Genomic DNA, 27,612 nt, shown 5'->3' with positions numbered 1-27,612 from the left:
GCACGTTGGGCTATTTTCAGACAACTAGGTAACTGTAGCCTACATTAACCACCAATGAGGGACTCGGTCCAAGGCATTAATGGAAGTGGCACACAGTGTCTTTCAGATAGCCAAGGCTCATCTACTGTCACTCACATCCCTTCACATAAAAGGAAAACACAATATCATGGCCGATTTTCTAAGCCGCAACAGACTCAAGCAAGGAGAATGGGTGCTAAGTCAAGCCGTTTTCAATCAGATCGTACAGATGTGGGGGTTCCCAGATATAGACCTTTTTGCTAACAAAGGGAACAGAAAAAGCTGCACCGGTTTTGCTCCTTAAATCCCAGAGAAAATCCATATGCAGTGGACTCTAATTCCGATAGTTCTAAGGAAGATACGGGAGGACAGAGTTCGTATAATCCTGATAGCCCCATTCTGGCCCAGGAGACCGTGGTTTTCTTGGCTAAGGAAGATGTCCATCACCAGGCCCTGGGTTCTTCCGGAGCACCCAGAACTCCTCTCCCAAGGTCCGATTTTCCATCCACCAATCTACAGTTGGCGGCTTGGAATTTGAAGGGGCACTACTGAGGGAGTGGGGATTGTCCCAGGGTCTGGTTAATACCTTACTAAAAAGCAGGAAAGCTTCCACAACAAATATTTATGTTAGAATCTGGAAAAAATTCTTATCAATCTCAGGGGTGGAGGTTGGAGAAAGGGTCTGCATTAACCAGATACTCGAATTCCTGCAGAAGGGATTAGAGATGGGTCTAGCCACGAACACTCAGTTCAGGTATCGGCTTTAAGAGCCGTGTACAATTGTAACCTAGCGGGCAATTACTGGGTAGGCAGATTCATTAAGGCAGCCGCTAGGTCCAGACCCATCATTAAACAGAAGTTAAGGCCCTTTTACATTTAGCGATGCACCAGCGATCCGACCCGGTCAGGATCGCTGGTGCATCGCTAAATGATCGCGAGTGAGCTGTCACACAGGCAGACCTCACAGTGATGCAGCAGCGACGCAGCACACGATACTCACCTTTCACACACAGCGATCCAGACGTCCTCCCGCCCACCTCCGCGCGTCGCTCATCTCACACAGCAGGAAGCCCAGTAGGAAGTGGATGACGAGAAATGGAGCCGGACATTCTCGCGCGATCAGCGATGTACAGCGGGGGAGCCGGTCGGAGGTATCACACATAGCGATATCGCTAGCAATATCGCTGCTGCGTCACAAAATCGGTGACGTGCTAGCGATATCACTGTGTAAAACCCCCTTTAGTTCCCTGAGATTTATATCTGGTACTAACAGCGTCGACAGAAGCCTCATTTGAGCCTATTGATTCTGCCCCAATAAGAATTCTGTCCATTAAAACTGCCCTGCAGACCCTCTCTAGACAACCCCCATACACTCAGTTCGGAGAAGATAGAGTTGTGTTCTGTATCTGCCAAAAGTGGCTTCAAAACTTTACAGACTACAGGAAATAGTTCTCCCCTCTTTCTGCCCTAATACCACCAATCAAAAGGAAGAAAAATTCCATTCGTTAGATGTGAGAAGGTGCCTGCTTAGCTATACTTCGGGAACAGACCCTTGGAAAAAGGACAATTCCTTATTTGTATCCTTTCAGGGGGTTAGGAAAGGACTTATAGCGTGTCCAAAAACACCATAGCTAGATGGATTAGAGAGGCAATTTTTTTGGCCTATACAGCAGGTGGCGTTGCAGTCGCAGAAGGTCTAAAAGCTCACTCTACTCGAGCTGTGGCGACATCCTGGGCAGAGAGGTCAGAGGTGTCGATTGAGGACATATGTAAGGCGGCTACGTGGTCCTCTCCGTCCACTTTTTTTAAACATTATTGACTGGATCTGGGTGGCTCCTCCGATCTTACGTTTGGGAGAAGGGTGCTTGAGGCAATGGTCCCTCCCTAAATTCCTTATATCTCTGTAATTCTCTGGTGGTGCTGTCATTGGAGACTGAATAAATGCTTAGCTACTTACCGGTAGCGGTGTTTTTCAGGAGCCCATGACAGCACCCTTATGTTCTCTCCCTTTCACGTGTGGTTTGCCACGTGCGCAAAGTATATTTAGTTCAAATTGTTGCATATGTTGCTACTAACCGAGGAGGTCCTCTCATGCTCTGTAATCCAACTGATGTGGGAGAAAGGTGCCACCCTTTTATGTATGTAGGTTTCTTGTCCCTGAAGGGCGGATCCCCTCTCTCGTGGTTTTGTCATGGGCTCCTGAAAAACACTGCTACTTGTAAGTAGCTAAGCATTTATTATCCTGTACATTTAGAAACTATTTTCTACACCTAGTGAGAATAGAACCTAATGGAAAGGAGGGTCTAATTACTAGGAATAAAGAACTGAAGAAATCTGAGTTTTAGATCTTTTGAGAAACAAATTTAAATTGAATCTGCTTGTGGGATCACCCCTCCTAAGCCATCTGTCTATATGGGAATGTAGGTCATAGGAAGCAGAATAAAATGATACTTTATAACTGCAATCTGATGTCTTAGTTCAGAGTAATCCAAGTTTTTCTTGTAAATGAGCTGTTCAGGACTATGGGCCAGACATCGATCTCCCCAAGAATCTGCCCGCAGTGATTAGATTAAATGGAAGGGGGTGTTACAAGTGTGATGTGTAATGGCTGCTGCTCTCTGCTCCCCTGATCTCACTACAGAGCTGTGTGTGATTATACCTGACACATCTGCAGGTTCCTCTCAGTTCCACCGTCCATGGAACCTGTGGAGTCTCACTAAGCTCACTTGAACCTTATCTCAGGATTCGCTATTTCAGTATTTATTTAGTCATCGACTTCTTGTTTAAACTTTACGTGATATTCATACGTTTATCATCAGCATCCTGTTGCTCAGATATTTCTTATATACTTATTTGTTCACTAATTGTAATGTTTTGTCTTTTTGTAAACTCATTCTAGTTAAAACCAACTGTGAAAGAAAATTCTGTTTCTGATGAAGGTCAATTGTATGACCGAAAACATTCAAAGGAGTATATTGAACTGGATGCTTTTTACAATAAAGGAACTGTCAAATCATGTCTTCTTTTGAGTGCCAAGTTTTTGTACTACATTGTTAGTTGGCTGGATACCCGACTTGTGCACCTCTCTCCTCTTATTGAGTGCCGTGTTATTTCTATTATACACATACACGAAGTCATCTGAGTTATATACTCTGCCATAGAGTGCATCAGGTGGAAGGTCAATTTCAAATCACACATCAAGAAATTAACCCTTCCTGATAAAGAAAAATAAAATGAAACATACATATAACAACCAGGAAAATACTACAATAAAAACAAGACACCGAAAAAACATATATTAATATTTCAATATCAGATCTTGTCTAGAGTTCATACCCAATGGGACCCTATTGTTTAGTTTAAAGATCCAATAAGAGTCCCTATTGAGGATTTTTATTTTGTGATCTCCTCCTCTCATGGGTCTGAACACTCTCTCTATACCTTTGAATTTAAGACACCTAGTATCTCCATTATGTATATACTTAAAATGTTTGGAAACCGCAGAGATATTTAGCGCAGTCGGACTATTGGTGCCTGATATATGTCTCCTAATACGCTTTTTTAATGGACCAGCGGTTTAACCATTATTGCTGGTATTGGTGGACTTAACGAAAAATTGGGGGAATGGGTTAACAAGTACTTACAACCCCTTGTTTCCACTATTCCGGGTTTCATTAGAGACACTAAGATGTTAATTTCTTCCTTGGACAGAATCAAATGGGACTCCATTTTCTGCTGGCTTAGCTATGATGTGGTTAATTTATATTCATCGATTCCTCATAATATTGCGCTATTTAGTTTAAGGTTTTTTTTGTTTTTAACAAATATAGCAGGTACAAAGTACACATCCAGGAATTTATTATACGTTCTGTTGCTTTTTTGTTATCTCACAATTATTTTTCATTTGCAGGGTTTTTTTTTCTACAGACTAAAGGTGTTAGCATGGGAGGGAAATTCTCACCTTCCCCCGCCAAATTGGTTGTTGCAGTTTGGGAGGAATTTTTTTTTATTTTCAGAAAATAACATTTTTCATGCTGATATTTATTTTTATGGGCGTTATATTGATGATTTTATAATAATATGGACAGGCAGTGATGTAGAGGCCAATGCATTTATGAAGTACATTAATGACAATAAATTTAATCTGAAGTTCACACATCAAATCACTCAGACACGTTAATTATCTGGACGTTACCATTACAGGTGATCATGCGGAGAAAAAAATTTTGTTCATGCCATACAAAAAAACCAACGACTAGCAACTCTATTTTGAATGCAAAGTCATGCCATCCCCCACACATCTTACGTAATATTCCTGTAGGAGAATTAATTCGGATAAAAAGACATTGTTCCTGTGATGAAATGTATTTTTCTGAAAAAACAAACTATTGGTAGATTACAACAAAGGGGATATACTAATTGACATTTAAATAGAGCGACATCGATTGTGGATAATATCAATAGAAATGATCTATTATTGGATCGATCTGGAGCCGCAGACAATGATTCTTTTATTACTTTTTCCACTGAATATAGCCCTTAGTATAGGAATATTATTCAAATTATACAAAAATATTTACCTATATTAAATGATAATGAAAAATTGTCTGAGGTTCTGAAGCGATCTCATTCGCTTTGGGGCTAAAAAAAAAAAAAAAAAAAAAAAAAAACCACACGCAAACTCTGGGAAACATTGTTGTTTCGCCCAGTTTTTTTTCCTGAACCGAGTGCATCCACACAACCCACATGGCTTTTGCATAAAGGTTTTTTTTTTTATAAATGTGGACATTTTACCCGCAAAGCCTGTGAATATGCAGATTATAATAAACAGAATTTTTTCTTCTTCAGTTACGAAAAGAGGGATTTTGGGTTCTTACCGTAAAATCTCTTTCTTGGAGCCTTCATTGGGGGACACAGATGACCATGGGTGTATGCTGCTGCTGCTGCTAGGAGGCCGACACTATGCAAAACAAGAAACTTAGCTCCTCCCCGGCAGTATACACCCACCGACAGGCACCAAGCACCTCAGTTGGTGAAAAAAGCAGTAGGAGAAGCAACCAAAACCATAAACATATGTACCAACTCAACAAGGGACTCTCAGACCCAACACGGTACTAATTAAACAGGGCGGGTGCTGTGTCCCCCAATGAATGCTCCAAGAAAGAGATTTTACGGTAAGAACCCAAAATCCCTCTTTCTTTATCGCCTTATTGGGGGACACAGATGACCATGGGACGTTCCAAAGCAGTCCCGAGGGTGGGAACAGCAATAAAGGAACGAAATAAGGAAGGGCTTAGGTCAGTCAATGCGCCACCGCCGCCTGCAGCACCTTCCTACCAAGAGCTGCATCAGACGAGGCCTGGGTATGAACCCTGTAGAACCTCGCGAAGGTGTGCAAAGATGACCAGGTCGCGGCTCTGCAAAGTTGTAAGGCCGAAGCCTGGTGTCGCACAGCCCAAGAAGCCCCTACAGCTCGGGTGGAGTGGGCTTTCACCCCCGGAGGAGGCCGTTTCTCCTGAAGACGATAGGCTTCCAGGATGGTAGACCAAATCCAACGAGCAATTGTGGACTTGGAGGCCGGAAGACCTTTTCGGCGACCCTCAGAAATGACCAACAAGGAATCAGATTGGCGAAAGGAAGCGGTCCTGGCAAGGTAAACACGCAAGGCTCTCACTACATCCAGTTTGTGGAGCGACTTTTCCAGAGGATGAGCAGGCGCAGGAAAAAATGATGGAAGGACGATATCTTCGTTAATGTGAAAGGGTGATACCACTTTCGGAAGGAAAGAAGGAACTGGCCTGAGAACAACCTTATCTTGGTGGAGGATAAGGTAAGGAGAACGACAGGATAAGGCCGCCAGCTCAGAAACTCTCCTGATGGAAGTAATGGCGATCAGAAAAGCCACCTTCCATGAAAGAAAAGACAGAGGGATGTCCTGAATCGGCTCGAACGGCGCCTTCTGGAGAGCGCCAAGAACAAGATTGAGATCCCATGGATCTATCGGAGAACGATGAGGAGGAGCCACCACATGGGCGACTCCTTGGAGAAAGGTCTTCACTTGCGGTAAGGAAGCCAGATCCGTCTGGAAGAGGATTGCTAGGGCAGATACCTGGCCTTTGAGAGTACTGAGGGATAGGCCCGCATCCAAGCCGGATTGGAGGAAACCAAGAATGGAAGGAATTGAGAACGATAGTGGAAAAACATCGTTTTCGTCACACCAGCGAAAAAAGGCCTTCCAGTACCTATGGTAAATGCGGGAAGAAGCAGGCTTCCGAGCCTTAATCAAGGTCTGAATGACCCGGTTGGAAAACCCTGATTCCTTCAGAATCGGTGGTAAAGGGGGCCTTGCGAGAGAAGATCTGGACGGTCTGGAAGCCTCCAGGGGACGTCCGTGAGCATGTTCACCAGCTCCGCGTACCAAGGTCGTCTCGGCCAGTCTGGAGCCACTAAGATGACCGGGATGCCCTCTGACTTTATCTTTTTGGCCACTCTTGGGATTAGGGCAAGCGGATGGAACAGGTAAGGTAGGTGGAACTGGGACCACGGGATTACTAGGGCGTCGTAACCGACGGCTAATGGATCCCTGGACCTGGCTACAAAGTGAGGAACCTTGTTGTTCATCCGAGAGGCCATGAGATCGACGTCCGGGGTGCCCCAGCGCTGGCATATCTGACTGAAGACTGTGGGATGAAGGGACCATTCGCCTGACGCTAGCCCTTGGCGACTCAAGAAGTCGGCTGCCCAGTTTTCCACCCCTGGAATGTGAACGGCGGAAATCGCCGTCACGTGACGCTCTGCCCAACGAAGTATCCTTGCCATTTCCGACATCACCTGCCTGCTGCGAGTACCGCCCTGGTGGTTTATGTACGCCACGGGCGTGGCGTTGTCTGACTGAATGCGGACCGGCTTGCCTACTAGAAGATGCTGCCAACGAAGGAGAGCGAGGAAGATTGCCCTGATCTCCAGAAGGTTGATGGGCAGAAGAGTCTCCTGGGCGTTCCAACGCCCTTGGGCCATTCTCTGACAGTAGACCGCCCCCCATCCTAGGAGACTGGCATCGGTGGTGATGACCTGCCACCGAGGCGGGAGAAAGGATCTTCCGCGGAGAAATGACGTCGACAACGTCCACCAAGTTAGCGATTGTTTGACTCTGAGCGGAAGAAGAATGGGGCGATCCAGAGAAAACGAGGTCTTGTCCCAGACTGACAGGAGGAACAGCTGGAGAGGGCGAGAGTGGAATTGTGCAAATGGCACTGCTTCCATAGAGGCCACCATCGTCCAGGTAAGGGATGATAAGGATCCCTCTGGATCGAAGGATGGCCATGACTGTTGCCATCACCTTCGTGAAGACACGAGGGGCGGAGGCTAGGCCGAAGGGAAGGGCCGCGAACTGATAATGGTTGTTCTGAATCGCAAAGCGGAGGTATCTCTGATGCTGGCGAGAAATGGGGATGTGGAGGTAGGCATCCTGTATATCCACCGAGCAGAGAAACTCTCCGGGCTCCATTGAGGCTATTACTGAACGCAGAGACTCCATCTTGAAATGGCGGATCTTCACGTGGCGATTGAGCCGTTTGAGGTCCAAAATTGGGCGAAGTGAGCCGTCCTTTTTTGGGACTACAAAGAGATTCGAGTAGAACCCTAAAAACCGCTCGTTTGTAGGAATGGGAACGATGACCCCGGCGGAAAGGAGAGAGGAGACGGCCTGAAGGAACCCTGGAACCTGTGATCGCTGTTTTGGGGATCGGGACAGACAGAAACGACTGTTTGGGAGGGAAGAAAACTCGATTTTCTATCCGGACGTGATGATTTCCCTGACCCAAGCGTCGTCGACAACGGATAGCCACGCGTCCTTGAAAAAGGAAAGTCTGCCTCCCACCCTGGAAAGCTTTCCAGGTGGGGGTGACCCGTCACTTAGATGAAAACCTTCCGGATCGAGCGCCTGAGGACCTGGAAGGCTGACCCCTGGATCTCCAGCGAGGGGCTGGCTTATACGATGGCTTTCTCCGGTCATTGGAAGCAGTGTTACGGTCCTGCTGGGATGAACCGTCTGTGGGAGAGAAGGGGCGAAAGGACCTAAAAGGCCGAGAAGCCCTCTTGTTAAAGAACCTCTTAGGACGGGACTGAGGAAGGGAAGTGCTCTTTCCACCCGTGGCATCCGAGATTAACTGATCCAGCTTGGCGCCAAAGAGCCTAGTGCCGTGAAATGCCAGGTTGGTGAGTGACTTCTTTGAGGTAGTATCCGCATTCCAAGACTTCAACCAAAGAATGCGGCGTATTGCCACAATGTTGCTGTTAGCTCTAGCAACGCACCCTGCCGCGTCCAAGGAGGCGGCCAGAAGGTACTTGCCTGCGTGATTAATTTGGTCTGCTAAATCTGCCAGCTCGTCTTGAGGAGCTGCCGCTGAAACGCCCCTGCGCAGAATTTTTGCCCAAGCCGAAATGGCTTTCGCCACCCAAGCGGAAGCAAAGATCGGGCATAGGGATGCACCGGATGCCTCAAAGATAGACTTAGAGTCGTTGGCTATTTGCCTGTCTGATGGGTCCTTGAGAGATGCTCCGTCCGGAAGGGAAAGGACCGTCTTAGAGGAAATACGAGAAACTGGTGGATCTACCTCGGGAGCTTTGGTCCATTTCGTGACTAGCTCCGCATCAAAGGGATAAAGTACATCTAAGTACTTGCGGCCTGAGAAACGTTTCTCCGGATGTTGCCAGTGGTTGTCTAAGGAAGTGTCGAAATCCTTATTGGGGAAGGTTCGAGATGGAGGCCTTGCCTTCTTAAGGGAACCAGAGCATTCCTGAGGGGGGGCCTTATCCTCCTTAATCTTGAGTGTTTGGTATATAGCCAATATGAGACTACCATTTCCCGAGTTCTAGCTATGTCGTCCGCCTCCGAGTCTGATCCAGATAGTGAATCCTCGTCTGACCCCTGATTGTCTGCCGATGAGGGGGACGAGCAGCGTAGCCTGAGAGAAGCAGAGGGACCCTGCGAACCGGAGGAAGAGCCAGACAGGACCCGCTTCCTAGAGCCCCGACTTGGTCTGTCCGTCTGAGGGCCACGGTCCGGTGCTGGCGACTCACCATACGAGGTGGTCGGTGCACAGGTGACAGCAGATAACTGAGGTAACCGCTCTAAGACCTGGACCAGCAATTGAGACACCTTTGTCAGCTCAGAAACTGACTGAGACATCGCCACGGCCCACTCCGGGGGTGGGGTGGTCTCCGCCCGGGGTTCGGAGTGCTCCTGAGGGGACGACATGATGGGAGGGCTGCAGGAGAGGCAGAGGGGAGACGACTGACCCGAAGCCCACTTCTTTTTACAGCGCGCGCAGGCGTAGTGAGTAGCGGTGGGTCTGGAGCAGAAGGCCCTTGCGGGGTTGTGCATAAGTCTCAGTGGCAGAATAAAAACACAGCCTGAGGAAACTGCGGGGGGGGGGGGGAGCTAAGTTAGGTGCCAGGGATAGTCAGCGTCTAGCCTACCGAGGATCAGAAGCGATGTGTCCCCCAGGCGAGGTCCGGAGAGGAGGAAGAAGATCGGCAATCCAGGAAGAAACGCTGGCGGTGGGCGGGGCTAAGCCACCGCACGGCGCGATTGGCTGTGACCCCCAGAGGGGACGGGGACGGCCAAAGACAGTGACAGGGCTGAAGTGAAAGCAGCCCTGAGATAGGCTGAAAAAGCGCGCGGGGAAAGCGCGCGCAGGGAGAGGGAGGAACTTTTGAAAATGAAAGTGCTCCCTCACTTTCACTAGCGACGGCGCGCCCGGGCTTGAAAGCGCTCCCTCCCTGTAGCTGATGAGGACGGGGAGCGCTGATGGAGGGAGCGCTGACGGAGAAAGCGCCCCCCCCGCGACAAGAGGGACGCGCGCCTGTCAGAGCGCTGGTTCAAGGGGCGGGAAATTCAAAAGGAGGAGAGGTACTCTGCTGTCCTAGACTGGCATGTGAGCGCAGGGCTGCAGGGAACATTCAGAAAAACATACCTGATGTCCCTGAAGAGGCTGACCCCACAGGGGCCCGCGATAGAACGCAGGTCGCTGGGAGAGGTGATCCTCAGTACCCGCACCGCCGTATGGTGCAGAAGACGGCTCCAATCCCCGTGTCAGGGGAAACTTCACCGCTGGCGACCACCGTCATCCTCTCAGCCCTGTCCTGGGAGAGGGGTGAGGAGGGGAATCGGCTAGGACCGTCCATCCATGGCCCCTAGTACCCGAGGGTGATAGGGGAAGGTCCTGCCTGCGGGCCTGAGAGTTGCAATGTGGGCGATACCACATTGCTCGCTCAGCCGCATTAATAGGAAAAGCAGGATGAACTCACATCCCGTTTCCTGAGCTGTATCTGAAAAAGAAAGGGGAAATCATTAAAAAAACACAACAAAAACCTGAAAAGAAAAGGATTAAATGCGGATCTGGGGAGATCCCGGTCCGCCTCCTACAGACACTAAGCACAAACTGAGGTGCTTGGTGCCTGTCGGTGGGTGTATACTGCCGGGGAGGAGCCAAGTTTCTTGTTTTGCATAGTGTCAGCCTCCTAGCAGCAGCAGCATACACCCATGGTCATCTGTGTCCCCCAATAAGGCGATAAAGAAAAAGTTTTTTGATCGGCAGCTATATTAATTGCAATACTACTGGTGTAATCTATTTGGTTGAGTGTGTTCAGTGCAACTTACAATACGTGGGTTGCACCACTGGTCCATTAAAAAAGCGTATTAGGAGACATATCAGACACTGCGCTAAATATCTCTGCGGTTTCCAAACATTTTAAGTATATACATAATGGAGATACTAGGTGTCTTAAATTCAAAGGTATAGAGAGGGTGTTCAGACCCATGAGAAGAGGAGATCACAAAAGAAAAATCCTCAATAGGGAATCTTATTCGATCTTTAAACTAAACACTAGGGTCCCATTGGGTATGGTATGAACTCTAGACAAGATCTGATATTGCAATATTAATATGTTTTTTCGGTGTCTTGTTTTTATTGTATTATTTTCCTGGTTGTTATATGTTTATTTCATTCTATTTTTCTCTTACTAGGAAGGGTTAGTTTCTTGATGAGTGATTTGAAATTGACCTTCCACCTGATGCACTCTATGGCAGAGTATATAACTCAGTTGACTTTGTGTATGTGTATACCATGATTAAGGCTTAATTGCTGAAACGCGTTGGTCATATCTCTGCTTCTTGTGTTACCCACATTGTTTTTTTTAAGTTTTTGAAAAGCAAACAAAAAACTTTTTTTAATACATCAGTGGATTGTTTCATCGCTGGAGCACATTCTTCTTTACTGCTGATTGCTGACACCCTGGACTGGGGCGGCTCCGTGCAGAGGACTTCCACTACTACAGACCAGTATGCTGTGGTGAGCTGACTTTCCTTTTCCCCTACCCTATCTTTTGATATAGGTCCTTAGATCAGGAACAGTACAGGCATAAGACATTTCACAACTTTCCCAAACTTATGAAAACATTTACAGCACATCTTGCACTGTAGTACTGTACCCAATGTATTATACACTGCTTAATAACGGGAACACTTAAACACCACAAAGTAACTCCAAGTCAATCACACTTCAGTGAAATTAACCTGTCCAGTTATGAAGCAACACTGATTGTTAATCAATTTCTCCTGCCCTTGTGTAAATGGATCAGACAACAAGTAGCTTCAGCTGGTGGTAACCACAGACCGTTTCTCTGTTCTCATCTTTTTGGCTGTTACTTTTGCATTTTGTCATTGCTCTCACCCCTAGAGGTACAGTAGCATGAGGCACTGTCTACAACCCACAGAAGTTGCTCAGGTAGTGCAGAGCATCCAGGATGGCACATCAATGCAAGCTGTGTCAAGAAGGGTAGCTGTGTCTGTCAGCACAGTGTTCAGAGCATGGAGCAGTGTTCAGAGCATGGAGCAGACACCAGGAGACATGGCAGGGGGCAAGAACCCAGCTGCAAAATCGCTACTTCCTCCTTTGTGCAAGGAGGAACAGAAAGAGCAGTGCCAGAGCAATGCAAACTGACCTCCAGCCGGCCACTAATATCCACGTGTCTGCTCAAACGGTCAAAAACAGACTCCACGAGGGTGGCATGAGGGCCCGACGTGTACAAGTGGGTGGTGTGCTTGCAGCCCAACATAGTACAGGTCGATTGGCATTTGCCAGAGAACACCAAGATTGGCAGATTCGACACAGGCGCCATGTGCTCTTCAAGTACACTCACTGGCCACTTTATTAGGTACACCTGTCCAACTGTGTGTTAAGACTTAATTTCTAATCAGCCAATCACATGGCGGCAACTCAGTGCATTTAGGCATGTAGACATGGTCAAGACAATCTCCTGCAGTTCAAACCGAGCATCAGTATGGGGAAGAAAGGTGATTTGAGTGCCTTTGAACGTGGCATGATTGTTGGTGCCAGAAGGGCTGGTCTGAGAATTTCAGAAACTGCTGATCTACTGGGATTTTCACGCACAACCATCTCTAGGGTTTACAGAGAATGGTCCGAAAAAAAAAAAAAAAATCCAGGGAGCGGCAGTTCTGTGGCCGGAAATGCCATGTTGATGCCAGAGGTCAGAGGAGAATGGGCAGACTGGTTCGAGCTGATAGAAAGGCAACAGTGACTCAAATTGCCACCCGTTACAACCAAGGTGGCCAGAAGAGCATCTCTGAACGCACAGTGCGTCGAACTTTGAGGCAGATGGGCTACAGCAGCAGAAGACCACACTGGGTACCACTCCTCTCAGCTAAGAACAGGAAACTGAGGCTACAATTTGCACAAGCTCATCGAAATTGGACAGTAGAAGATTGGAAAAACGTTGCCTGGTCTGATGAGTCTCGATTTCTGCTGCGACATTCGGATGGTAGGGTCAGAATTTGGCGTAAACATGAAAGCATGGATCCATCCTGCCTTGTATCAACGGTTCAGGCTGGTGGTGGTGGTGTCATGGTGTGGGGAATTTTTTTCTGGGCACTCTTTGGGCCCCTTGGTACCAATTGAGCATCGTTGCAACGCCACAGCCTACCTGAGTATTGTTGCTGACCATGTCCATCCCTTTATGACCACAATGTACCCAACATCTGATGGCTACTTTCAGCAGGATAATGCGCCATGTCCTAAAGCTCGAATCATCTCAGATTGGTTTCTTGAACATGACAATGAGTTTACTGTACTCAAATGGCCTCCTCAGTCACCAGATCTCAATCCAATAGAGCATCTTTGGGATGTGGTGGAACGGGAGATTCGCATCAGGGATGTGCAGCCGACAAATCTGCGCCAACTGTGTGATGCCATCATGTCAATATGGTCCAAAATCTCTGAGGAATGCTTCCAGCACCTTGTTGAATCTCTGCCACGAAGAATTGAGGCAGTTCTGAAGGCAAAAGGGGGTCCAACCCCTTACTAGCATGGTGTACCTAATAAAGTGGCCAGTGAGTGTATGTGAGCAGGTTCACACTGAGCACATGTCATAGACATGACAGTCTGGAGACTCCTTGGAGAACGTTCTGCTGCTTGCAACAGAAGGTCAGTAATGATGTGGGGAAGCATTTCCTAGCCATAGATACCATGGACTGCCATTCGGTACTGGGATGAGATCTTCAGACCCATTATGAGACCATATGCAGGTGCAGTGGCCTCTAGATTCCTTCTCGTGCATGACAATTCTAGGTCTCATGTGGCTGAAGTGTCAGCAGTTCCTGCATGATGAAGGCATTGATGATATGGCCTGGCCTGCCTGTTCCCCAGACTTGGATCCAAATAGAGCACATCTGGGACATCATGTCTCGTTCCATCCACCAACACCACATTACATCACAGACTCTCCAGATGACTGATGCTTTAATTCAGGTCTGGGAGGAGATCCCTCAGGAGAACATTAGCCACCTCATCAGGACCATGCCCAGGCATTGTAAGGAGGTCATGCAGGCAAATGGAGGTACAACACACACTACTGAGCATTTCCTTATCTTCAGGAATTTGATTTTACACTTTGATTTTGAGTATCATTCCAAATCCATAGCTCCATGGGATATTAATTTACATTGATCTTTTTTATGTTTTATTGTTCTTAACGCATTCCATTATGTAATTAATAAAGATTTGCAACTGGAATATTTATTTCAGTGATACGTAAGATGTGGTATTTTAGTGTTCATTATTTTTTTGAGCAGTGTATATTTTAAGAGTCGGAGTCAGTCCACTTTATACGGACATCACAAAAATGGACACCACAGCCCTGGTACTATATATATATATATATATATATATATATATATATATATAAAATTTATTTCAAAATTTAGGAATAGTCTCAGTATTTCCCCACCTTAGCTTCTGTATTAATTAGGTCTTTATGTTCTTTTGTGGAATATGCTTTTTTCCTGCTCTTTACGATCATATTTTTATATAGATTTAAAGATACACAATTTTCTGGATGTACATTCATGTTTTGTTGTTTTCTGGTAGTTATATAGTGATGAGCAAGCGTGCTCGGATATCATGCTATCCGGGCACGCTCGAGTGATATCCGACTATCTCTGGTACGTTTGAGTAGTATGTTCAAGTCCCCACGGCTGCATGTTTTGCGGCTGTTAAGACGTCCACAACACATGTGGCAATCCTAGCATGTGTTGCGGCTGTCTAACAAAAGCAAGTCATGCAGCCGTGGGGACTCAAACCATATTACTCGAGCACACCAAAGATAGTAGGATAACCCTATGTCCAAGCACGCTCTCTAACCACTAGCGGTTATACTACACACAGTATACTTTCATGAGCCCCACATATATACAGAACAGGAAGAACATACTGACCTGTCTAGTCTGCGACACTGAAAATGAATAGAAGATAGAAGTAGTAAAACTCCAGTGTTGTCAGGCTCTTGCCTCCAAAGCTGCATGCAATGTCTTTCAGCGGCTTCAAAGTCCCCTGCCTGGTATTCACGATGAGCCAACTCCGCTAACCCTTGGAAGGAAAGCATACGTTTCGTTGATTCTAGAGAATCATCAAACATCCGGGGGAAAGGAAAAATTAGAAAAATGGAGGAAAAAAAAAAAAATATAAAAGCAATGACATAACTAAAAAGTGATGCATAGCAAAGAAAATGAAGAATGGTTCCAACTAAGCCATTAGTGCCACGAAACGAGCCTAAAGCAATACACTGAACTAATGCCAGAGCATGACACTCCCTGGTGCATATCTATAAGAGGTTATTAAAAGCAACATGTGACGAACTATATACTGTGTGTCCCCTTATAAATAGAAGTGTTTTCAGGCTGCGAGCACACTTAGGGTATGTGCACACAGTGCGGATTCTGCTGCGTATCCACAGCATTTCTGGCCCTGCGGGTCCGCAGCAGATTTAGGTGCGTTGTACAGTACCATGGTTTCCAATGGTAAACTGTAAAACGCTGTGCACATGCTGCGGATTTTTCTGCGCGGTTTACAAGCCGCAGCATGTCAATTCTTTTGTCCAGAAACGCTGCGGTTTCACACCTCATCCATTATGAGGTGGAAAACCACAGGGCAAAACCGCAGGACTTTAGTCCTGTGGATTTATCTGCGGTTTTCACTACAAAATCCGCAGAGGCAAAAAACTCTGTGTGCACATAGCCTTAGGCTATGTGCACACGGTGCGGATTCTGCTGTGGAATTTTCCACGCAGATTTTGCTCAATCTGCAGGTAAAATGACCTGCGTTTTACCTGCAGTTTTAGTGCAGATTGAGTGCAGTTTTTGTGCGGATTTCCCCTGCAGTTTTCACCTGCAGATTTCTAGAGATTTCTAGAATGGAGCAGGTGGAAAACTGCAGCAAAACCGCACAAAAGAAGAGACATGCTGCTTCTTTTATTTCGCACCAAATCTGCACGGAATAATCTGCAGCATGTGCACAGCGTTTTTGTTTTACATAGCCTTAAAATGGTACGGTACATCACGTGCAGTTCTGCTGCAGTTCTGCAGGGCCAAATCTGCTGCAGAACTGCACAGAATCTGCACCGTGTGCACAGGGCCTTACAATAATTTTACTGTTGCATTGCCCCTCATAAAAATAGCAACGTTACAATAAAAATATCTTACTGCATTCTGTAAACAATTCGTACGCCGGCCTGCATGCCTACATAGTTACAGAAACAGGGTATGCCCCTGCAGTGATATAGCTCCTTTCCACCTACTTCAATGTGGGAAAACTCAGGATATGAGTGGCCAATACAACTAGAAATTACCTTCTCCTGGTTCACTTTTCTGTTTTCTACTGAAGTTAAGAAAAGTTATAGCTACAAAAAAAAAAATACAACTCTAACACTACTGTAAAATTTGTCCATCCCAAGCTAACTTACTCTCATCTGATGTTTAAAATTGCAAAGTGTTTGCTGAACCAAGCACTTTGCAATTTACCTCTTATTAAAAATCCTCCTCGCTCTCAAGAACAGAGGACTTTTAATAGTTTTGATTACTACTCTTTGCCAAGATAACCGACCACTTTTGCAGTCTATCAATAATGGCTGGTTTTATAGGCAAGGAGCGCAGGGCGTACAAGCTCTTTCGTACAGCTTATAAGCGCTGTTTGGAATTGAAGCTGGCTTGATCACTGGATCTGGCATACTTCAGAGCTCAAAATGCTGCAGAGGCAAAGCTACGTTTGCTTGCAGCAACAGTGAGTGCACAGTTCAGAGTTATTTTGGCTATGCAAAAATCAGTAATACTAATGCACTAGTCTTGACCCACATTACTGCATTGGTCAACTTGAAATGAAAAAACCAAGATAAACATTTAGGGAAATAAAAGGGACTAATGAATGAAAATGGCAAAATAAAAAAAAGTGGAAGAAAGAAAGGTAGTGCTGAAGGGGAGAAAGAAAAATTTTCACTATTTCCACACAGAAATAATGTAAAATGCCATCACAATACATTCCAAATACATTTGTATAAAGCTGTAAGAATATGACAAGCTAGGAAAGAAAATATGTTTGAAATATGAACATATTCTGACTTATTTTTTCCACATTTGTTTCAGTGTGAATTCTGTGGCTAGATCTACATCCCATATATGTGAATGGTACTGAAACTGCTCACATGCACCAATATTATTCTGCCCATTAAAGGGAATCTGTAAGGCTGGGTTCACATAGCATTAACGGGCTGCGTTTAACGCATCTGTTACATAGCGGCATTAACATAGTCATAACATCATGTGGTGTCGAAAAGCATTCCCAAAAACACAATTATGTTGGGCGAGGATCAGAGACTACTTTGAGGTGTTGATAATCCAGCCCTGACAAAAGGGTGTCTCGAGTGATCTGTAGACTCTCGTGACACGCTGAGGGGGATGCAGCCTTGATGAGAATGGCCATAAATGTGGTGGGTGCAGATGAAGAGCGACCAAGGTTATTAGGGAACTAGGGGGTCTGCAATACCAAGACAGGTTATTACAACTGGGGCCATTTAGTTTGGAGAATCGAAGGCTCAGGGGTGATCTTATTACAATGTATAAATATATGCGGGGACAGTACAAAGACCTTTCTAATGATCTTTTTACTCTTAGACCTGTGACGGGGACAAGGGGGCATCCTCTACGTCTGGAGGAAAGAAGGTTTAAGCATACTCACAGACGCGCATTCTTTACTGTAAGAGCAGTGAGACTATGGAACTCTCTGCCAAATGATGTTGTAATGAGTGATTCCCTACTAAAATTTAAGAAGGGCCTGGATGCCTTTCTGGAAAAGTATATTACAGGGTATATACACTAGTTTCCTTAATATTAAACAAACTTACAAAAGCACAAACGACCATAAGTCCCAAGAAAATATTATTTATTGAGTCATTATAAAAAATTATTAAAAAACGTTCCATTAAAATAAATGTATAATACATATACTGAACTATTATTCCAAAAAGAGGGTCATGCCACCCAGATATGAGGCATACAATATATGTGAATAGATATAAAAGAATAAGTGATAATTTAACAAAACACAAGTGTTATTGTTTATAATAAAAATAATAAACAACAATAATGCAGTGCACAAACAAATATATATATATATATATATATAACAACAACAGTGTGTGACCATAAACATAAGTGTGAACCACTACCACAATAAGCCTGTATATATCACAGTATGCCAATATAGTGCATCTATATAGTATCCAAAATAAAAAAAAAAAAAAAAAAAAGAGAGAGGCACAATATGTATCGCCGTGAAATAAAGATGCCTACCGACCAGGAAAGGGAACCAATGTGAAAAAATAATGATATATATATGTGGATATAACATACAACCTCTCCTGGTCTCCTGGGATAGCTACCCGGTCCCGACTCGCGTTTTGGCGCTAAGCCTTCATCAGGGGATGATGAAGGCTTAGCGCCGAAACGCGCGTCGGGACCGGGTAGCTATCCCAGGAGAGGTTGTATGTTATATCCACATATATATCATTATTTTTTCACATTGGTTCCCTTTCCTGGTCGGTAGGCATCTTTATTTCACGGCGATACATATTGTGCCTCTCTTTTTTTGATACTATATAGATGCACTATATTGGCATACTGTGATATATACAGGCTTATTGTGGTAGTGGTTCACACTTATGTTTATGGTCAAACACTGTTGTTTTATATATATTTGTTTGTGCACTGCATTATTGTTCTTTATTATTTTTATTATAAACAATAACACTTGTGTTTTGTTAAATTATCACTTATTCTTTTATATCTATTCACATATATTGTATGCCTCATATCTGGGTGGCATGACCCTCTTTTTGGAATAATAGTTCAGTAGATGTATTATACATTTATTTTAATGGAACGTTTTTTAATAATTTTTTATAATGACTCAATAAATAATATTTTCTTGGGACTTATGGTGGTTTGTGCTTTTGTAAGTTTGTTTGTTTCTAACACGACTGTCCTATAAATAGTCCAATACCTGTCCGCGATATATTTATTGTTTATTCACATTATTATCTAAATATAGGTTAATTTCGTTGTTTCTCCTTACTTTGTTCTTTTTCTTATAGTTTCCTTAATATTGCATTGATCCAGGGAGCTAGTCTGATTGCCGTATGTGGAGTCAGGAAGGAATTTTTTCCCCCAATGTGAAGCTTACTGTTTGCCACATGGGTTTTTTTTTGCCTTCCTCTGGATCAACATGTTAGGGCAAGTTAGGATAGGATATGGGTTGAACTAGATGGACTTAAAGTCTCCCTTCAACCTTAATAACTATGTTACTATGTATTATTTTCATAAAAACCCTGAGTGCAGTGGCTAGGCCAAACAGCAGTATTGTGAACTGGAGGTGGGATTCCTGGATTGTGAAGTGAAGGAATCTCTGGCGTGGAGAAAAAATGTGCAGGTAGGCATCCTGAATGTCCACCAAGAATAGGAATTCCTCCAGCTTTAAGGAGGCTATCACTGACCGAAGGGATTCCATTCTGAAATGATGCAGTTGTGCATATCTGTTCAATAATTTAAGGTCCAAGATGGAACTAACGGAGCCATCCTTCTTTGGAACCACAAACAGGTTTGAATAAAGACCAGAAATGCGTTCTAGTGGAGGAACAGGAACGATGACGCCTGCCATGGAGAGCAAGTTGATAGCCTTGAAAAACCCATAAACGAAGGAAGTACTCTTTGGTGGGTGGGTCTTGAAAAAAATGAGAATGAGGAAGAGTAGAAAATTGTATCTTCTAACCATAAGAGATGACGTGCCTAAATCCAGTTTTTCAGTGATTCAGACTGAAGCCCCGACGGAGGCACTGACGTGTGGCTAGAACAAAATGTCAATATAGTCCTAGCTTGCAGAGATGAAGCCACCAGTACAATCTAATATATAAAGCTCAGTGTGTGTGTGTGTGTGTGTGTGTGTCCGGGATTGGCATTCGCACCGTTGCAGCTACAGCCACAAAATTTGGCACAATCACACGTCTGGACCCCGAGAGCATCATAGGCTATGCTGTGAGGCAAAATTTTAACCTCGCGCGTTCCAATTCACCAAACAATTTTGCCCCTATCTACATAATGGGGAAAAAGTGTGTGCATCAAGCCCCGCCCCTCATTATGATGTCAATGGTTGCCATGGCGACACTAATGTCATAATAGGTTGCAATGGCGAAGATGCTGTCACAATGGTTGTCATGGTGACGATGATGTCTTAATAGGTTGCAATGGTGACGGTTATGTTTGTATTTGGTCCAGATTTTAGACACAGCTGACTGAACAACCAACATCTTTTGCAACATTGTGTCATGATTTACCCTCTTAAGAGTTTGATAATCCTCTCCTTTGTTTCAATTGACATCTCTCGTGTTGGAGCCATGATTCATGTCAGTCCACTTGGTGCAACAGCTCTCCAAGGTGTGATCACTCCTAATTAGATGCAGACTAATTAGATGCAGGTGTTAGTTTGGGAATGAAAATTTACAGGCTGATGCCATAATTTTTTCCCTCAGAACTGAGTGATTCCATAATTTTCCCCCTATGCTTGGTTAAAAATAGTAACCATTACTGACTACCACATTTTTTGTTCTTGATTTCGTTTAGTGTTTCGTAAAGCCAGAAAGTTGCCATTTGAAATGACTTTGTTTTGTGCCATGTCTGTGATCTGCTTTTTTTCTGCAAAATTAAACAACTGAATGAACATCCTCCAAGGCCGGTGATTCCATAGTTTTTGCAAGGGGTTGTAGTATATTTATAGGGTACGCAGAGGATACACCAGAAATGTAGAGAAGATGTGGCTCACATCAATGGTTCCGACGTTAATAGGACTTGTAAACATTGCAAACTAGATTTTGATAACCAGGAAAAAGGAGAAAAAACTTCAGGCTAGGGCTACACACCTGAATTTCACTGTGCCGCTGCTACATCACGGCGCTATACAAGTGAATGGGTTCGCATTGCTCATCCACACTACTGCGACAAGAAAGTTGTAAAAAATCCAACCAAGTGATATTTTGCTTGTTGCGGTAGTGTGGATCTGGTAATTTGACCCCATTCAATTCTAAAGCACCACAATGTAGCAACAATATCAAGCGAACTTTAATCGCCTGACAGCTGTCACAGCTAAAGTCACCCTGTAGACCTAGTCTGACTCGGAACCATTGGGAACATTTTCCGTTTTGTTCTGTCTAATAACGGCATGAAGTACATAGAGGCTTATTATGACTGACTGGGGCATAACCAGGGCAAAAATAGAAATCCCCAGGACTAAGGATGGAGTCACACATAGCGACTCACCAGCGATCCTGACAACGATATCAATGTGTCAGGATCGCTGGTGAATCGCTATGTGATCGCTGGTGAGCTGTCAAACAGACAGCTTCACCAGCGATCAGCACAGCGACGCCCAGCGTCGCTGTGCACGTTAGTAACCAGTGCGCTGATGCAGGAAGCTGGTAACTAACGTACAGATCGCTGGTCTCCTGCAGCGATGCGTGGTGGCCAGCGGGAGACCAGCGACCAAAAAAAAAAAAAAAAAGTCCTGGCCTTTCCTGCAGCGATACCGGCAGGGGGGCCGGTCGCTGATCACTGTCACACACACACACACACCGATCTTGCTGGCGAGATCGCTGTTGTCACAAAAATTGTGACTCAGCAGCGATCTCGCTATGTGTGAAGGCGCCTTAACTTAGAGTGCCTCGAGACCCTCAGCTGCACATCATTAACCTACAAAGAGGTAATAATGACATTTGTCACTAGAGGGCTCCAGGCACCTAGACCAGGGAGCCAACATGGCTACAGGGCCCAGAACCTCTGCACACTGCTGTTCTCTGGGCCTGTCTGCATTAGTTTTGGATTCCCTCTCACAAAAACCTGTAAGATCAGCCCAGCGTACATGTATTCTGCCAGAGGACATATAGCTGTGCTGCACATAACACCACACCCATATAGACCAGAAACCTGCACCACTCACAGCTGTTGTGTAACTACAACTCCTAGAAGGTTATGACAACATCAGACTAAGGGCATGATGGGAGTATGCAGTGTCACAACATCTGAAGCCACTGGATTTTCAGCAGACCCCTCATTATCTACAGCGTATTAGTATCAGCAGCTTCCAAATCACAGGGGTACAAGCCTCATTATTAAATGATGATCTGACCACTGTCGAGTCCTGAGTATATTCCCAAACACAGCAGAACCAACAGATTTTCTGAAGAACTTCTCCTTTTAATGCCATCATACGACATTTAAGGACATTGGTATTTTTGTACAAAGTGTGGAGAAATTCATTATACCGTGCCAGGTGCCACTCATTCTACCAAAAGCAGTGATGACTGGGGATGTAGCCTGCCATGTCTTATGCCCCAATGATAGGCAGCCAGTGTTTGACCATGGCTCCTCTACCATCCTGGGTAGCCAGACAACACCTGGAATCCTGGCACATGACAGTGTAAGTGCCAGAGAAGGCTGATGCCAATTGCGATACTGTGCCCGCCATCTATCTGCCCCGAACCTGCAGACATGCCATCCTCAGCATTACTACATGACCGAACATGAATAGTGCCAGACAATGTGCCCACCAGATGCATCACTAATGTCCAACTCTCATGTGATGAGAGTTTCCAAGGCACCAGAAAGATGGTCAGGATATACACAGTATCTCCCCCTGTATATACAGTGGTATCTCCCCATGGTCAGTATATACACGGTACCTCCCCCTGGTCAGTATAGACACGGAAGCTCCCCATGTATATACAGTGGAATCTCCCCATGGTCAGAATAGACACGGTATCTTCCCAAGTACATAGAGTGGTATTGCCCCACGGTCAGTATATACCGGTACCTCCCCCTGTACACACAGTGGAATCTTCCCATGGTCAGTATATACACGGCACCTCCCCCTACTACACACAGTGGAATCTCTCCATGTATATACAGTGGAATCTCCCCATGGTCAGTATAGACACGGCACCTCCCCCTGTACATACAGTGGAATCTCCCCATGGTCAGTATAGACACGGTAGCTCCCCATGTACATACAGTGGAATCTCCCCATGGTCAGTATATACACGGTATCTTCCCAAGTACATACAGTGGTATTGCCCCATGGTCAGTATATACACGGTACCTCCCCCTGTACACACAGTGGAATCTCCCCATGGTCAGTATAGACACGGTACCTCGCCCTGTACATACAGTGAAATCTCCCCATGGTCAGTATAGACACGGTACCTCCCCCTGTACATAGTGGAATCTCCCCATGGTCAGTATAGACACGGTACCTCCCCATGGTCAGTATAGACACGGTACCTCCCCCTGTACATACAGTGGAATCTCCCCATGGTCAGTATAGACACGGTACCTCTCCCTGCACATACAGTGGAATCTCCCCATTGTCAGTATATGCACAGTACCTCCCCCTGTACATACAGTGGAATCTCCCCATGGTCAGTATAGACACGGTACCTCTCCCTGTACACAGTGTAATCTCCCAATGGTCAGTATAGACACGTCACCTCCCCCTGTACACACAGTGGAATCTCCCCATGTACATACAGTGGAATCTCCCGATGGTCAGTATAGACACGTCACCTCCCCATGTGCATACAGTGGAATCCTCCCATGGTCAGTATAGACACGGTACCTCTCCCTGTACACACAGTGTAATCTCCCCATGGTCAGTATAGACATCACCTCCCCCTGTACATACAGTGGAATCTCCCCATGGTCAGTATAGACACGGTACCTCTCCCTGTACACAGTGTAATCTCCCAATGGTCAGTATAGACACGTCACCTCCCCCTGTACACACAGTGGAATCTCCCCATGTACATACAGTGGAATCTCCCGATGGTCAGTATAGACACGTCACCTCCCCATGTACATACAGTGGAATCCCCCCATGGTCAGTATAGACAGGGTACCTCCCCCTGTATAACAGTGGAATCTCCCCATGGTCAGTATAGACACGGTACCTCCTCCTGTACATACAGTGGTATCTCCCCATGGTCAGTATAGACACGGTACCTCCCCCTGTACATACAGTGGAATCTCCCCATGGTCAGTATAGACACGGTACCTCCCCCTGTACATACAGTGGAATCTCCCCATGGTCAGTATAGACACAGTACCTCCCCCTGTACATAGAGTGGAATCTCCCCATGGTCAGTATAGACACGGTACCTCCCCCTGTATAACAGTGGAATCTCCCCATGGTCAGTATAGACACGGTACCTCCCTCTGTATAACAGTGGAATCTCCCCATGGTCAGTATAGACACGGTACCTCCCCCTGTATAACAGTGGAATCCCCCCATGGTCAGTATAGACAGGGTACCTCCCCCTGTACATATAGTGGAATCTCCCCATGGTCAGTATAGACACGGTACCTCCCCCTGTATAACAGTGGAATCCCCCCATGGTCAGTATAGACAGGGTACCTCCCCCTGTACATATAGTGGAATCTCCCCATGGTCAGTATAGACACGGTACCTCCCCCTGTATAACAGTGGAATCCCCCCATGGTCAGTATAGACACGGTACCTCCCCCTGTACATATCGTGGAATCTCCCCATGGTCAGTATAGACACGGTACCTCCCCCTGTATAACAGTGGAATCTCCCCATGGTCAGTATAGACACGGTACCTCCCCCTGTATAACAGTGGAATCTCCCCATGGTCAGTATAGACACGGTACCTCCCCCTGTATAACAGTGGAATCTCCCCATGGTCAGTATAGACACGGTACCTCCCCCTGTATAACAGTGGAATCCCCCCCCCATGGTCAGTATAGACACGGTACCTCCCCCTGTATAACAGTGGAATCCCCCCCCCCATGGTCAGTATAGACACGGTACCTCCCCCTGTATAACAGTGGAATCCCCCCCCCCCATGGTCAGTATAGACACGGTACCTCCCCCTGTATAACAGTGGAATCCCCCCCCATGGTCAGTATAGACACGGTACCTCCCCCTGTACATACAGTGGAATCTCCCCATGGTCAGTATAGACACGGCACCTCCCCCTGTACATACAGTGGAATCTCCCCATGGTCAGTATAGACACGGCACCTCCCCCTGTACATACAGTGGAATCTCCCCATGGTCAGTATAGACACGGTACCTCCCCCTGTACATATAGTGGAATCTCCCCATGGTCAGTATAGACACGGTACCTCCCCCTGTACATATGGTGGAATCTCCCCATGGTCAGTATAGACACGGTACCTCCCGCTGTATAACAGTGGAATCCCCCCATGGTCAGTATAGACACGGTACCTCCCGCTGTACATATAGTGGAATCTCCCCATGGTCAGTATAGACACGGCACCTCCCCCTGTACATATAGTGTAATCTCCCCATGGTCAGTATAGACACGGCACCTCCCCCTGTACATATAGTGGAATCTCCCCATGGTCAGTATAGACACGGTACCTCCCCCTGTACATATGGTGGAATCTCCCCATGGTCAGTATAGACACGGTACCTCCCGCTGTATAACAGTGGAATCCCCCCATGGTCAGTATAGACACGGTACCTCCCCCTGTACATATAGTGGAATCTCCCCATGGTCAGTATAGACACGGCACCTCCCCCTGTACATATAGTGGAATCTCCCCATGGTCAGTATAGACACGGCACCTCCCCCTGTACATATAGTGGAATCTCCCCATGGTCAGTATAGACACGGCACCTCCCCCTGTACATATAGTGGAATCTCCCCATGGTCAGTATAGACACGGCACCTCCCCCTGTACATATGGTGGAATCTCCCCATGGTCAGTATAGACACGGTACCTCCCCCTGTACATATGGTGGAATCTCCCCATGGTCAGTATAGACACGGTACCTCCCCCTGTATATATGGTGGAATCTCCCCATGGTCAGTATAGACACGGTACCTCCCCCTGTATAACAGTGGAATCCCCCCCATGGTCAGTATAGACACGGCACCTCCCCCTGTATAACAGTGGAATCCCCCCATGGTCAGTATAGACACGGCACCTCCCCCTGTACATATAGTGGAATCTCCCCATGGTCAGTATAGACACGGCACCTCCCCCTGTACATATAGTGGAATCTCCCCATGGTCAGTATAGACACGGCACCTCCCCCTGTACATATGGTGGAATCTCCCCATGGTCAGTATAGACACGGTACCTCCCCCTGTACATATGGTGGAATCTCCCCATGGTCAGTATAGACACGGTACCTCCCCCTGTATAACAGTGGAATCCCCCCCATGGTCAGTATAGACACGGCACCTCCCCCTGTATAACAGTGGAATCCCCCCATGGTCAGTATAGACACGGCACCTCCCCCTGTATAACAGTGGAATCCCCCCATGGTCAGTATATGCTAACATCACTGTGATACCAGTAGCTCGGCCTAGTGTCGCCCCCCGCCGGCCGGCACTGCCCGGTACATGGCCCCCACATGCACACAATGGCGGCTCCGCCGTGTACAAGCATCCTGCTATTGAATGAAGCCATACGCCGCTTTGTTCTGAGGACACCGCGCCCATGGAGGGTTCTCGCCTCCTCGCACGGTCTCGGCTGATAACACATTACATTCAGCAGCCATCTAATGCCGCATCCTACCTGTGCTACTATCAGCTGCACTGCCCACTGACGCAGCCATATCGACGGTGCGAGTCAGTGCACGACCCTGCTCCGGCCTCCTCAGAACGGTGAAATGGCGCCTAGCTCTAACGCCGGATCTATTTTCAAGAAAAATAAGACACTAGCTTCTTGCGCGATTGAGTTAGTTATTCCAATAGCAAAGGGTTGTTAAAAACAATTAAAAAAAAGAATTTCCTTAAAATTGTTTAAAAATAAATAATAGTTATATAAGTGGAAGTTTTAAAATTGTAAATTGTTACGGCTTAAGCGAAAACGCAAAGTATCCTTCCGCTCAGTGCAATGCGACAAACAGATCCTGCCGAGCATGCGCAGAGAGGCGCCTCAGTGCAGTCGAGAGCTCGGGCGGCCATGTTTGTTGTGGGAAACTGCAATTACGTAGAATTGTAAACTTTGAAAAGAAAATGGCGACTGATTAGTAATGGTAGAAGATAGACGTCAGTATATGGACTGGAGCTCTCACCTCACTAGTGTTAGAAGTGCTTTCTGTTTCATGCTGGCAGTGAAGTAAGCCTATTTCTTATTGGTGGTGTATAGTGCTACAATTACCCTAAATACAACAAGCAAAGGGCCTCTTCAGAGAGGCTATAGCGCCACCTGTTGGAAGCAGCAATCCTACAGGTCACTGGTAGGAGCGCTGCTTCCCACAGGTGGCGCTATATCCTCTTTGAAGAGGCAATTTGCATACAAAATTTCCCAGAGGAGCATGCATGGCTTATAAGCCTCCTTACCTTGGCATTCCAGGGCTGGTATGTCGCTCTCCTTTAGAAGAAATGTTACCCTTTAAACCTAAAAACAGCAGAAATTTGTATGCCCCACAGACTAGTGATGGGCAGTTCAGCTCTTTTTTGGTGATTCGGCTCTTACGGCTCCACTTACCAAAAACAGCCAGTTCTTTTTGGCTCCTAAATGGATCCATTTTAACCCCTTAATGACAGCCAATACGTCTTTTTACTGACCTGAGATATAAGAGAATAGCATCCCCATGCAGGTGACAATCCAGCAGCAGATAGCTTTAAGGGGGCTTTACACATAGC

At 46.0% G+C, this 27,612-nt stretch overlaps 1 protein-coding gene across 2 annotated transcripts in view; it reads right to left on the bottom strand.

Annotated features, from left to right (window-relative positions):
* The window catches only part of OGT (O-linked N-acetylglucosamine (GlcNAc) transferase), a 118,371-nt gene extending 91,645 nt beyond the window's left edge, over positions 1 to 26,726 (bottom strand). Inside the window, exons 1-2 of one of the 2 annotated variants that reach the window (XM_073556189.1) lie at positions 26,537 to 26,726; positions 14,813 to 14,993 (exon numbers count right to left, since the gene is read on the bottom strand). In XM_073556189.1, the coding sequence (XP_073412290.1) occupies positions 14,813 to 14,993; positions 26,537 to 26,576 (221 nt within the window). In that variant the 5' untranslated portion in view covers positions 26,577 to 26,726. The remainder of the gene's footprint in view (positions 1 to 14,812; positions 14,994 to 26,536) is intronic. The other variant, XM_073556190.1, reaches the window with a different exon arrangement.
* Positions 26,727 to 27,612: the final 886 nt, after the last annotated feature.

Source organism: Dendrobates tinctorius, unplaced genomic scaffold, assembly GCF_039654945.1.
Source record: "Dendrobates tinctorius isolate UK_male_01 unplaced genomic scaffold, ASM3965494v1 ptg000231l, whole genome shotgun sequence".
NCBI lineage: Eukaryota > Metazoa > Chordata > Amphibia > Anura > Dendrobatidae > Dendrobates > Dendrobates tinctorius.
Note: the sequence above shows the minus strand (reverse complement) of the source record. Positions and strands in the feature narration are given on the sequence as shown.